General features: G+C 61.2%; 3 protein-coding genes across 3 annotated transcripts; all 3 read right to left on the bottom strand.

Annotated features, from left to right (window-relative positions):
• Positions 1–23: 23 nt before the first annotated feature.
• CHLRE_09g394600v5 (uncharacterized protein) lies at positions 24–3441 on the bottom strand. Its single transcript, XM_043065721.1, has 3 exons — positions 1720–3441; positions 1192–1293; positions 24–979 (listed from the first exon to the last, which is right to left on the bottom strand). The coding sequence occupies exons 1-3, from the start codon at positions 3247–3249 to the stop codon at positions 674–676; spliced, it is 1938 nt and encodes a 645-aa protein (XP_042920927.1). The 5' UTR covers positions 3250–3441; the 3' UTR covers positions 24–673.
• Positions 3442–4310: 869 nt separating this feature from the next.
• On the bottom strand, positions 4311–8301 carry CHLRE_09g394550v5 (uncharacterized protein). Its single transcript, XM_001694431.2, has 5 exons — positions 7649–8301; positions 7250–7565; positions 6887–7057; positions 6448–6607; positions 4311–5759 (listed from the first exon to the last, which is right to left on the bottom strand). Exons 1-5 carry the CDS (start codon positions 7843–7845, stop codon positions 5557–5559), a joined length of 1047 nt encoding a protein of 348 aa, XP_001694483.2. The 5' UTR covers positions 7846–8301; the 3' UTR covers positions 4311–5556.
• A 474-nt stretch (positions 8302–8775) lies between these two features.
• On the bottom strand, positions 8776–12471 carry CHLRE_09g394450v5 (uncharacterized protein). The gene is made up of 5 exons (XM_001694430.2): positions 12358–12471; positions 11959–12212; positions 11662–11813; positions 11206–11331; positions 8776–10701 (listed from the first exon to the last, which is right to left on the bottom strand). The coding sequence occupies exons 1-5, from the start codon at positions 12388–12390 to the stop codon at positions 10526–10528; spliced, it is 741 nt and encodes a 246-aa protein (XP_001694482.2). The 5' UTR covers positions 12391–12471; the 3' UTR covers positions 8776–10525.
• Positions 12472–12476: the final 5 nt, after the last annotated feature.

The following is a 12476-nucleotide window of genomic DNA, read 5'->3' on the forward strand; positions in this document are numbered from 1 at the left end:
TGTCGGCATGTCGGGATCATGACAATCACCACCAATTACAGCATTCCCACAAACGCCTTGTAACCATCCTGCTCAAGTTTGCATGCGTTTATCATCCAGGGAGGGCAAATGGATATGGGGAGTAAGCGGCTGTGCCCTTACTTGGGCGGCGTGGCTAAGACTGTCGCACGCCGCTTCTCTTGGCCCCAGCCGTCTAATCTCTACACCGCCTACTTACCAACACGGGTCTGCCCGGCCTGTCTGCCCTGGCAGAGACCACCACCCCCCGACGAAAACAAAAGAGTGACTCAAAACCGCGCTAGGTAGCAAGCCTCCATGTAGCAGAAAAAGCGTAAACTGGCGTAAACAAGTAGGGTGGGCGGGTGGGAAAAGACAACTAGCCCTCGGCTCCGCAGCCGTTCACGGCTAAAACGCCAAACGCAAAGGAGAATAAGAAATCACACGATTCGCCTAACCAGCATGCGCTTCCTCGCCAGCCTATTTCTCCGCTTCCCTCCTGCCACCAAAACCAGCCCCTTTGCTGTGAAGGCGGGTGCAAACTTTTGAGCTGTTTGGCCTAGCCTATCAAGACCCAGCCATCGCTGGTGCCATCACAACCACCTCGTGCAGTCCTGCAAGCCGACTGACTGCACGCAAGGGCAGCATGTGGCCCCCCCAGAGTGGATACATTTTGCTAAGCTCCCCAGTCCATATCCTCCGATCCCTCATCCTCATGGCCCTCATATTCTGAACTATCATCATTAGAGTCCTCATGCCCAGAGCCCTCACCCTCAGAGCCCTCATCTTCAGAGCCCAAGCTCTCATCTTCAGAGCCCTCACCCTCAGAGCCCTCATCTTCAGAGCCCGAGCTCTCATCTTCAGAGCCCTCATCCTCGGAGCCCTGCCCATGTGCTCCAATGAGCCCCCGCTGGGACAGGAAGTTTGCCACAGCCAGATTGCCGCTTGTGACCACCTGCCCATGCTTGGTGCAGGAAAGCGGCTGCATTCAAAGGACAGGACACAGAGGGTTGCATCATGGCAAGCTTGTATGGGCATGCCATGGCAAGAATATACCGGTCACACTTTTTGAATCAAGCTGGTGGCTGCCCCTCCCAGTCCTCTCCTCCATTGAGATGTGTGGCACATGGATGACCCCTGTACCGAGAATGCTAGGCTAGGTTCCTGATTAAGGCACACATTCTCGAGCCTTACCTGTGGTGCCAGCCCAGCTGCCACCAGTGCATCCACTGCCCAGGCCACAGCCTCCTCGCTGCCCTCCGCCGCCACTGCCGCTAGGTCGATGCGTGCACCGTGCTGTGGAATGGGTTCCAGGTTAAAACTCAGTCTTTGATAGCGACGAACCGTTTGCGATCCAAACAGACAACCAGAACAGGAGTTTAGCCCATAAGCCACCAGGTGGAAGGTGCGTTTGGGCCTGTGGGGGTGCTGGGTTTGAGGTGGCACTAGCAAACCTGGCTTGGCACGGCTAGGGTGCACAACGAACAGACAAACGTGACCACAATGCCTTGCCATGGTGTGCATGCCGCATCCAGGTAACCCCTTTCCCCCACACACAAACACATTGGGCACACACAACGCAACTGGAACACACAAACACACTGGACACACACACATACACACACACGTACGCACGCACACACGCACGCACACACAGGGCAAACTGTCAGGCGTGTTGTTTCACCTTGTGCTCTTTAACACATGGCGAACACAAACACCCACCTCCTCGTGCAGGAGCCGCAGCAGCGCCAGGTCGGCACCGAGGTGTGCTGCCGCCCTGAACACATACGTGCTGCTCAAAGGGAGCTCCTCACCAGGCCCCAACAGCGCCTCCGGCTCCTCCAGCAGCAGGAAGTGCAGGGCTGGGGCGCCCATGCAGTGTGGGGGTGGCTTAACACTGGGCCGCCAGCAGTTCCACACACTATTGATTGCAGCGAGCAGGTGGGTCAGCCCGAACCCGTCAAAGCCCCGCTGCCGCAGCAGCCGCAGCACTGACACCTGCTGATTCTCCGCCGCCGCCTCAGCCATAAATTCCATGATGTCCTCCTGTGCTGGCAGCTGCTGCGGCTGCGCCTGCTGCTCCTGCCACCGCTGCGCCTCCCTGCCAGGCGCCGGCGCTGCCCGCCACTGCAGCAGCAGCGCCGGCAGCTCATCCAGACAGAACTCCGCCATTGTGGTGCTGCCGATGGCGCCTGCTGCCTCTGACGCTGCCTGGAGCAGGCTGGCTGGCTCCACACCGTGGGTTGCCAGCAGCTGCAGCCGCAGCGGGACGTCCGGCCGTTGCAAGAGGGCTGCAAAGGCCTCTTCCTCAAACCTGACGTCATTCGAGCTGTCCGCGGGCAGACCTCCCCATGTGGCGAGAAGCCACTCACACTTCGCGGACCAGTCGGGCGTGGGACTGGCTGCCGCCCACAGCAGCTGCTGCTCGTAATTGTAGCGGTACGCCCATTGCTCATGGTGCTGCTGCAGCACCTCCAGAGGGCAGCCGAACAGTGCATCTCTCCACACCCCACAGTACATGACCATGCGGGGTTGGTGGAAATTGTAGTCTGGCCCCAGCTCCTGCACCAGCTCCAGACGCCCCCCCTTGGCGGCCGCGCCGAGCTGGTATGACTCGTCTCCATAAGCAGGCTCATACCGGTGTGTCGCCAACTCGGCGACCTCCTTGTGCCCAGAATAAATTGCCGCTAGAAGCAGATTGCTCAACTGCCATGGGCGGCATTTGCCCGCCAGCCACTCGCAGACGGCAAGGTGGCCCGTCAGCCCCGCCACAACCACTTCCTGTGTGTCGAAGTGGCATCCATCCCGTTCATGGAGCCGCCGGCAGGCCTCCAGGTCGCCGGCCGCTGCCGCGGACACCAGCGCGTCCACCATGATGGCAGCCCCGCAGTGCGCCAGCGCCGCGTCCAGGCTGGGCGGGTGGTGGCTGGACGCGGCCAGGCACAGCAGCCGGTGCCGCTGCCAGCGGGACAGGGCGCGCCAGGGCTCAGGCCGGCCCCAGTGCGCCACGAATGCGGCCCCGGGCCAGGGCTGCTCCGCAACTACAACCACAATAGGATCGTCATACGCGGAGTAAGGCTCGAGCGAGCGCGGCTCGCCCCGCAGCTTGATGGTGTGGTATTGCTCCTGCAGCGCCTCGGCGACCTCCTTGCAGGACAGCTTGTATCCAAGGGCGACATAACTGGGATGCATGAAGCTGGCAATGTTCTGGATAAGCTCTGGCGACAGCCGAGAGAAGGGGTTCTGCGACATAGTGCTAGTTGCTTGGACTGAGTAGCTTGAGCGAGCACTTCAACTGGCCATAGAGCAAAGATTTTACGGTGCGCAGCAAGGCGCTACACCCGCGACCTAGACAAGTCGATAGCGGAGTTGATCAAGGCGGGTGCGAGCTCAGACTATAAGTGTTGCAGCTAAATCTCGTGACGAACCGTGCCACGCTCTCTTCAGACATCTCCATGCTACAACTGACTATGCCTTGTAATCAATGCAACCTCTCGCCTCCAGCGGCGTCCAGCATGTCCCCGCACCACAGTTCTCCATGTGCTCTGTGTCGCGCCGCTGGCTGCTGCAGTGCCCTCCGCCGCTGGTGCTGAGCCCTCGCGGACAACACACTCCCCGACGTATGGGCGCCGCGGCAGCACCGCCGCCGAGCGCAGGCGTGCAGAGCCTGTCTAAAAACTCTGCTGGCGAGTTGGCAGCGGATGCATGGCGGGGAGCGGGCACAGCAGTGCCCGCCGAACCTGTAAATGGGCTAGGCGGCGGAACCGCCGGCGGCGACGACGCAGGCTGCGCGTCAGCGCAGCCCTGTGTGCTGGTGCCGGTCCCCCTGCCCGTGCCGCATCGCGTGTGAAGATGGGAGTCAGACGCGTCTGACAGCGGCGGCACGCAGCCAGGTCCTCTCCTGCCGCTGGTCCGCTGCTGAGGGCTCGCCCGCAAAGCGCATCGCCGCCAGGTGAGCTGGCGACGGCGAGCTGAACAGCCCGAGCGCGGACACTCCTTCGCCAGCATTCACGGCGCGGGCGGTGTGCCGGTGCCTGGTGGGCTGAGGCGGCAGCTGCAAGTACTGAAGTACTGAACGGCGGGCACTTCCCCTGGCGGGCACCGACACCGCCGCCGCGGCCACGGCCTCGGGTGCTGAGCGCGGCCGCCTCGGGCACGTTTTGTCATCTCCCTCTTGCGCATTTGCGGGTGCCACTAGCAGTCCAGCCCACCATTCCGTCTCGCATGCTACTATGCGAGAAAGGGCGAAAGGCAACAACCCGAGCCTAGGTGGCCATTAGGCACCAGGGAAGGCACAAGCGAGGTTAGCGAGGCTGCCGACTGCGTTACATCAGGCTCAAGGGCGCCATCCCGTGGGTGGGCGCAACCCTCTGGGGGCTCTTGTGTCCCATGAACGGTTGCATGATCATCATCTCGCAGTAACAGTATCCCATTTTAGAAAGAGCGCCGTCGGGCCGCTCGTCACTCCGTTCAGTGTTGGTGAGTGGGGGGGCCGCATCATGCCAGTCACTTCGGCCGCCTTGCCTGCGAGATGTCTGCTCACGTCAATAGCCTAGAAATAATACTGGAGTCAATGTACCGTGGTCATCACTACTGGTTATGTGCAACGGCCTCCAGCACATCAGCGCACACTCAAAGTGTGGATACTGCACCCGGGTTGTGCGTCCGTGCCACCTGCCATCCCCTACGCAGTGTACAAGTCGCTGGCGGGCCATAGCCCTGTGTGCCGACACCGCACCGTTCCTCCTTCGCCCTCCTTAGTGCGCACGCGCGACACGGTAACCTCGTCCCTGTTACTAATGCTACATTCCAGCAGCACCGATAATCTCCGGTGCCACTTGCGTGACCGCCCGTCCGTACGCGGTGACCGAGCACTCGTGTGTGGATGGGGTGCGGGCTGCAGGCGCACCCATCGTCGCCACACTTCGTGCCGACAGGCCTGTCCATGTGCCGTCATACCTACAGTCTTCAATGCATTTCAACGCCCCAATCCAAGATATGCATGTTGCATCCAGCATGGCGGAATGGTGCCGGGCGCCCCATGCGAGGCCTACGTCGCCCTGCAACCAACATTCACACGTGCACAAAATCCTAACCTAGCTTTCTGCAATGCCACCGCCATTCCTATCGTGTCATCTGTGGTCTCCCGATTCCTACTACGGTCCTACTGAGCGGGACGTGGTATACATGCACACCCACATGCCATTCCGCAACCCATGCCTGCTAATGTCCAGTACTTGCCACGTGCTGCGCCACAACGACCCCGCACCCCGACGCGTCAAAGCGCACACCGCCGGGCTTCCAAGCCCGGCGAACGGCGACGACACATTCGCTTGACGAGTAAACAGGCACGACAGCCACAAGCGCCGCCTAGCGCCGCTGGTAGGCTGCATTCCCCCCCGGACGCCGACGGACAAGCCTCATGGCTTCATTGCGACACCGGCCGGCACCGGCACCGACAAGCGCCGACGGCGTTTGCGCCTTCAATACCGGGCGCCGCCGCAGACGCCTGCCGTGCAAGGCCCTCGCGCCTGCAGCATCCGTACCCCCGCAGCGCGCCTAGATCTGCAGCGCGGCGGCAATGGGGCCGGCCAGCGACAGCACCTCGAAGGGCGCCTTGCTGCGCACGTCGCGTACCGTCTGCGGGCACGAGTCCGACAGCCAGAAGTAGCGGAAGCCGTCCTGCGCGCCGTTGCCCAGGTCAGCGCGGAACTTGACCCACGACATGTTGGGGAACACGCCGTGCGTCACGAAGGCGCTCACTGCGGGGACGGGAAGGAGGAGGCGTTTCAGGGATGGTTAGCGGTATGCAAAGTGAAAAGGCGACGCAGCGGCCATGCGGTTGAAAGGCTATGCGGCATGCAGCATGGAGTGCGATGCCGCGGACGGCTGAAGCAAATCCTTGAGAATATATGCGGTGAAAGACGGCGGTAGTGCGAGAGGGGGTGTTGTCGAAGGATGTACGGCTACGGGCGGCGTCCGCTGCTAGCAGAGCCGTGCAAACTGAGGCGCACGAGGCAGCGGACAGAGAGTCGCTCGCGGTCGCACCGCGGGGGCCAAGGTGCACGCAGTGGGAGGCATAACGCCACACCACCGCGTGCGACCCCCGCTGCGCTTTTCCACCGGTGTAACAGCCAAAGCGTAGGGTAAGACGCAGCGGCCTGACTAACCCTGTGGGGTCCAATGCTGTATTCTAGTGAAGGCGCATCCATATACGCACTCCCACAAGAAGTTAGACGCTAGTCGTCGTAGCCACAATGGGGAGGTCATGCGTACCCATTCCGTCCCTTTCTACGTACCGTCTTGCCCTAGCCTCTCCTCCCACCACCCCGTGGCCTCCTAGCTTACGTCACCTGCACAACCCACACAGCCTTCTGGCACCCATGCACTTGCAGTGCATGCAGGTGCCGCGGATGCGCGTGGCGCCGTAGCTCGCGCGCACACACTCACCGTGCTTGGCGCCGAGCGACGCCAACAGCGCGTGGCACTCGATGAGGGTGCCGCCCGACTGCACCAGGTCGTCCACAATCACCACGTGCCGGTCCTTGGGCTCCCCCTCCTTCAACCGCACGATGCGCTTTGAGCCGTCGCGCACCTTGGTGCAGATGACCTGGGGGCAGAGGCGTGGTGTGGCGGGCGGGCGGGGCAGGGCAATATGAAGTCCGGGGCTCTGGAGTGACGTGTTAGCTTGGTTGCGGGCGCGGTGGTTGGGTGTGCGGCGCTTCGGCATTGCCCAACGCATGCATTCCACAACCCACTACCCATGCATGAGGATCGATGCCTGACAAGCCCCTGACACAGATGCTACGACGATGAGGTGCGGAGAGCGCACCACGCGTAACCGCATGCACGCCGGCTCCCACCCCCCTCTATATTTTCCCCCTCTCACCTCGGGGTAGCCCTCGCTCTTGAACTGGTAATGGAAGCGCTTCCAGGCGCCCTCGTCGGGGTAGGCGATGGTGATGGAGTCGCGGTCGGGCAGCTGTCGGAGGCGCTCCAGCAGCAGCGGCACGCCCGACTCGAACAGCGGCAGCACCGCGTCACCGAAGTAGAAGCGCTCCTGTTAGGAATGATGCAATGCATGGGGACTGGTCAGTGGCGAGCCAGGAGGAGTGGTGGAGGGCAGGCCTGGCAATTCTTCAAGGGCGGAGGGGGAGGCAGCGTCAGCAACCCGCCCTGCCGATGGCAGCGCAGGAACGTTGAGGCTGCGGTGTCGGCGCAACATTCAAATGCAGGGCTCAGCAGCGCCCACCTGAAGGGCGTGAATGTCGAAAATTACGAGACTCGTCGGGCCGCCGCGAGAGGGGGGCACGTTTGAGAGAAGCCGCGCGAGCGTGTTGGCCGTCGCGATGTCGCCCTCGGTCTCCACGCGCTCCATCGTCCCGGTGGGGAAGAATGGCAGCACCAGCGTGAAGGAGCTCACGAAGAGGCGAGGTAGCGCGTAAATGACCGAAATTTGCTCAAAAATGACGGTGGGATTCGTGAAGGATGCGAGGAAGGCGACGTGCCTGTTCCGAATGCTGGTGGCGTTCTCCACAAAGAGGTCAGGAAAGCCATCGGCAAACTTCCTGCAAGGAAGGAGGCGGTCGCCAGTCAGCGGTCGCTCGCGAAGCACGCCTCACGCCGCCGACGAGTCAGCGGCTGCACTTACTTCCACTTGATGCGGCCGAGCGTAATCGCTCCTCCCGCTTGTTGGGCGACCTTCTGTGCAAGCTCCTCGGTGTCTGGCGTGTAAAATAGCACGCAGTCCTTCCGAAGCGCGGCCGGAATTTGCGTCGCCTCAATGTTTGTAGTTATGCGGAAGTCCTCGCCCGTGCTGAGGGCTGGTGCAAGGTTTTGAGCAGCCATGATGTTGTTGAGTGTGTTGTCTGAGCGCTGGAGGGTGGCTACGTTGAGGACTACAAGTTTGCGGGGGCAGGGCCGAACGTGCACCGGTGCAGCCTGGCGCCCCGAACGACAGTGGGTCCGCGCTGAGCTGCGAAGCCGCGATGCAAACATTATGCCTACACTAACAACAGCTTTGCAAGGTGCGTAGCGACAGCGCGAGCCAGTAGAAGAAATTGGGTGATGCAAGGGTTTGGCTGAGGCTAAGTCGTCATAAAGAGTCCTATTGTCAGCTAACACAAGTGACGCAACGGCTGCGAATATAGGCGTGTAGCTTGGGGGAGCTCTCCACGTCTCACCAACACGCCCGTCGCCCAACGCCACGTGGTACGGCGAAGCGAAGGCGCGTCTGCACATTCTGCCGACGCGGAACTGCCACTCTTAGTGCTTGTCGACAATGCAACTTATGCACATGTTCTGGAGGTCCTGCAAGGCAATGGGCGGGCGTCTTCGACCTGTCGCGGAGTCGTATTCCGGAGTTTGCCCCGAAATGCTGCCAGTTCGTGGGCGACGGGCAGGGCCTTCATGAGCGCATCTTGGCGGTGCTGCTGCTGTAGGAGTGGCTTATCGCTGGTGCTGTGGGGCTGCAGGTTACGCTGTAGGCAGGGACCTCGGAGGACGGTTGACTGCCGCGGCTTTTGCACTTCCACAACGCGGCCAGGCAGGCCAGGGCGCGCGCCAAGGCGCGAACACCTTGAGCGCCCACCTGGTCTTCCTCTCCCCCTTTCCAGCGGTTGCAGCCTTATCAGTGTCTAGTCTATTCTTCAGAGTACGAGACTGCATCACCGCATAGGGGACCCAAATGCGCACGCGCCTGGCATCAGCATGGTGCAGGGGGAGGCACGAGGGGGAGGGCACGTGGCACAAACTCCTCCACCTTCTGGGCACAGGGCCCAACTTTACTTGTGCTCTGTGCTAATGTGCTTTGCATACCACGTGACTCACATTGGTACACGCTGTAGTGACTGGTCTCCTGCCCCTTGCCAGTGAGCCCCTGGCCCCTGGCCGCGTCCGCTTCCTCCTGATCATCGAAGGTGTTAAAGGAGACAGAATGCCTGATACCTAAAACAAATTACCCTATGGGACATAATGACTGCGAGGGGGCCTCGGGGAAGCCACAGAAGAGACGCTGTACTGCACGTCTCCCATGCCAGTTGACGTTGTGACAAGAAAAAGTGGCTCTCCCTCGCAAGGGGACAAATGGGCTGTGCCGCCACGCCACGTTGATGCAACGTCTGAGGCCGAACCTCTACCTCATCTCCCGGACTATCTCATCTCCTCCGCTAACCTTTACATCTTACCGGTAGTCCACATTTCCCCTGGACCGTTCCTTGTTAAATCGGTTACCTGAACATTCGTCGCAATCTTTCGCCACCTTCCTCCTAAAGCCTGGGTCGGTTGTACAGGCATCGCCCGCCATGTGTCCAGCCGCGTCCCGCTGTCAAGCACAAGCACAGTAGGCAACAAACCAAACGGCCATGTGACACACACTGCGCTATGCTATGCTCGCCAGCAAAGACCGCAGACCAGACACCGGCAGGTCTCAATGGCGCCGTTGCTCGGGCGGCGCCGTGCTCTCCTCCTGCACATGGCCTTGCCTGCCTCCTCCGCTACGCACATGCACGCCGCCACTGCTGGGACCAGGTCCTGCGCCGCCGCCGCCACTGCCGCCAGGTCCTGCGCCGCCGCCGCCACTGCCGCCAGGTCCTGCGCCGCCACCGCCACTGCCGCCAGGTCCTCCGCCGTCGCTGGGCCCTGCGCCGCCGCCGCAGCTGCCAGGTCCTGCGCCACCGCTGGGCCCTGCGCTGCCGCAGTTGCCGCCACCATCGCGGCGATGGCATCGCCGCCGCCACGGCACAGTGCCGTAGGCCGCGCTCTACCAAACAGCGTCTCCATCAGCGCGTGCCGTATGTTCGCCGCAGAGTTGGCGTCGCAGCCCAGCAATACAACATCCATTAGGACGTCAGGGGACCCCATCACCCCACGGAACTGCCGAGTCTACATCTGAAACGTGTCCTGGCCCTCCTTGACCCGGCCGAATCCGAGACTGATGTTGATCCGCCGCCTTTTTGCAATCGAACGTGTGGCAATCGCAGTTTGCGCCAAAGCACGCACGCACAGGGGTATTGGGCCCCCTGAACCGGGGGCTCAGCCTTAAAACTCCACAATGACAGCTTACAACACCAACTGCAAGCTTACTGTGCAGCACAGCGCCCGTCGGGTACTGAAGCAAAAGTGCATTACGTACCGCCAGCTTACATCCAACGCGCATACTGTCAGCCATGCGCACCGTCACGTCTCCATCGATAGAGGCGCGGTGGACCAAATTGTGTCCCGCGTGCCTCCTGAATGCACTGCACAGCAAACAGCGCTTCTATCTGCCCCCAGACGTGTAAAAATCCTGACCTGCCTATCTTGTAACACTCAGTTGTCAGAGCTGCCTCCTGTGTCCACCAACACCACCTGCCTGCTGAAGGAGGGACATGTATCTACCTAATCACAGTCGAGTGGAAGCGCTTCGCCAGCCTGCCTAATTATAGCTGATGTCCTCCTGCTATTGTCATCCACCTCCGTGTTCCGGCCCAGCTCCAAGCGCCCAACCTCCGCAAGCTCGCCCATGTACGCTACCAGAACCATTGCCCAGTTACTCGTCCTTGGTGGTCGCCTTGCCCTCCACCTCCTTCGCCAGCTCCTCCGCCTCCTTGTCCGCCGCGGCGCCGCCCGCCGACTCGTCCGCCTTGGGCAGCGCGGCCACATCGCCCAGCAGCGGCGCGTTGATGTCCATCGCCTCCTCAAACTTCTTCTTGAACTCCTGAGCCTCTGTTGGATGAACGGTAAAGATTGTATGTAAGCGTGCGACTTCATACATGTATGCTGCCTTGCAGGGCGCTGAGCCCCGCCTGCTCCACTCGGCGACAGCCGCATTTGATTGGATGAATGAATTAAGCCAAAGACGAACGATCTATCAACCCGGGGCCTTCCGGGCCTCGCCGCTGGCATTGCCCTTGGGGCTGTCCCGTCTTTGCTCAAGTCGCACTCATAACCCAGGGCGCTTTGTCCTGAGCCTGCGATGTTCCCGTTTGTTCGACCACCCGATCTCGCAGCCCCGTGCAAGCGTAGCACGTTTGCCGCGCAAAAGCAGCCACCCGGATTCCACACCTAACCGACAGGCCAAGCCCTGTACGTGTTGTACTGGTGCAGTCTGCCAGGTCGCCGCCTGCACAGCTGGCGTTGAAGCTCCCCATATGCAGGCCCTCCTAATTCTGCTCATCACCAGTGCCGCCTTGCGTTGCGATTCCCAACAGACTTGCACGCCCGACTCACTCTCAACGGTGCCAAAGCGCACGGCAAACAGCTCGATCCGCTGCTCGCCCTCCGAGAAGTCCACGGTGCTCCACACCCAGGCCTTGTCGCTGCCACTGTGCTCTTGGAGCTTAGTGCCTGGCATGACTGCGGAGCATCAGGTTCACATAGGCAGCAGGTCCGAATCACGCGACAGATTCACTGCCAGACTACGCCCCAATGGAAAGGCGTGCCGGTACCTTCTGCTGTCGTCCACATCTCAGGCTAGCCCCTGCTGTGACTCAGGTCGATCAGTGCCGGTCGTCCTCTCCGTTGGGTTGCCCTACTGGCGCGCCACCGTGGCCCACACGCCCCGCTCCTGACGTGTTTCAGCTGAGAAACCCCTGGTTCGTCTGCGTGCGCGTGTGCAGAAGCCGTCCGTAGGAGGCCAGCTCCTAGGTGATAACCCACTCGCGGGCTCTGCCCCAGCACTCTCACCGATGTGGTTTGCACGAATCTTCAGCGTCTTCTCCTGACGCATCAGCAGGCGGACCTTTTTGTTCTCCTTGTGCTGTAGGAGCTTAATTAGCCCCAGGCCACGCTCCTTCCACTCGTTGTTGTCGCCATCGAACCGGTACAGCTTGCATTTGCTGCGCACGCACGCGTCAATTGAACTCTAATCAAACGACTAAATAGAGGGACGCCGGAAGACGAAGCAGGGGCGCTAGCTAGCGACAGCCAACCCTTAAGCGCCCGAAATGGCGCGAGCCCCCATGGAATCCGCGCGAAACTTACAGGTCCACCAGCGAGTCCTCGTCCTCCTCGCCCGACTTTGTCTCCACCTCGTCTAGCTGCACAACTGGCTTGAACTCCGCCTGGCACTCCTCCTCCGGGGCAGCGTCGCCGCCGTCCTCATCGCCGCCCTCCTCGTCCGCAGGCTTGGGGGCAGCGCCGAAGGCAGGGGCAACCGGCGCACCGAAGTTGAAGCCGCCAGCGGCGAATCCCGTAGTGCCCGAAGCGCCCAGCGAGGCGAAGGGGTTAGAAGGAGCCTGTTTAAACACGGCACATCGACCATTTGCGTGTCAAGATCTGGCGCCCGAGCACCTTCGGTCCGCGAGAGGGGACGTCAAATTTAGAGCAGACTTTATTGTAACAATCAGAGCACAAGACCGCCCGGCAAAGCACTATTCCTACCGGAGCACTAGCGGCTTCAGACTCGCCAGACATTTTGGCACCGTAAGTTCTACTGAAATGGAAGGTGAAATATCAGGCGTTAGAACAAGCGTAGAGCAGTGGAAAATCTCTGACTGGCA

This window comes from Chlamydomonas reinhardtii, chromosome 9 (genome assembly GCF_000002595.2).
Source record: "Chlamydomonas reinhardtii strain CC-503 cw92 mt+ chromosome 9, whole genome shotgun sequence".
In the NCBI taxonomy this organism is placed as follows: domain Eukaryota; kingdom Viridiplantae; phylum Chlorophyta; class Chlorophyceae; order Chlamydomonadales; family Chlamydomonadaceae; genus Chlamydomonas; species Chlamydomonas reinhardtii.

Excerpts from the sequence above, each read along its gene's own strand:
- CHLRE_09g394450v5 (XM_001694430.2), bottom strand. The coding sequence starts at position 12,390 with ATGTCTGGCGAGTCTGAAGCCGCTAGTGCTCCG. Across the intron at positions 12,213-12,357 it reads CTGAAGCCGCTAGTGCTCCG|GCTCCTTCTAACCCCTTCGC; the intron begins GTAGGAATAGTG and ends GTGTTTAAACAG. Across the intron at positions 11,332-11,661 it reads GATTCGTGCAAACCACATCG|TCATGCCAGGCACTAAGCTC; the intron begins GTGAGAGTGCTG and ends GATGCTCCGCAG.
- CHLRE_09g394550v5 (XM_001694431.2), bottom strand. The coding sequence starts at position 7,845 with ATGGCTGCTCAAAACCTTGCACCAGCCCTCAGCACGGGCGAGGACTTC. Across the intron at positions 7,058-7,249 it reads TCGACATTCACGCCCTTCAG|GAGCGCTTCTACTTCGGTGA; the intron begins GTGGGCGCTGCT and ends CATTCCTAACAG. Across the intron at positions 6,608-6,886 it reads AGAGCGAGGGCTACCCCGAG|GTCATCTGCACCAAGGTGCG; the intron begins GTGAGAGGGGGA and ends CTCTGCCCCCAG.
- CHLRE_09g394600v5 (XM_043065721.1), bottom strand. The coding sequence starts at position 3,249 with ATGTCGCAGAACCCCTTCTCTCGGCTGTCGCCAGAGCTTATCCAGAAC. Across the intron at positions 1,294-1,719 it reads TGCGGCTCCTGCACGAGGAG|CACGGTGCACGCATCGACCT; the intron begins GTGGGTGTTTGT and ends CCCATTCCACAG. Across the intron at positions 980-1,191 it reads CAGCTGGGCTGGCACCACAG|CCGCTTTCCTGCACCAAGCA; the intron begins GTAAGGCTCGAG and ends CTTTGAATGCAG.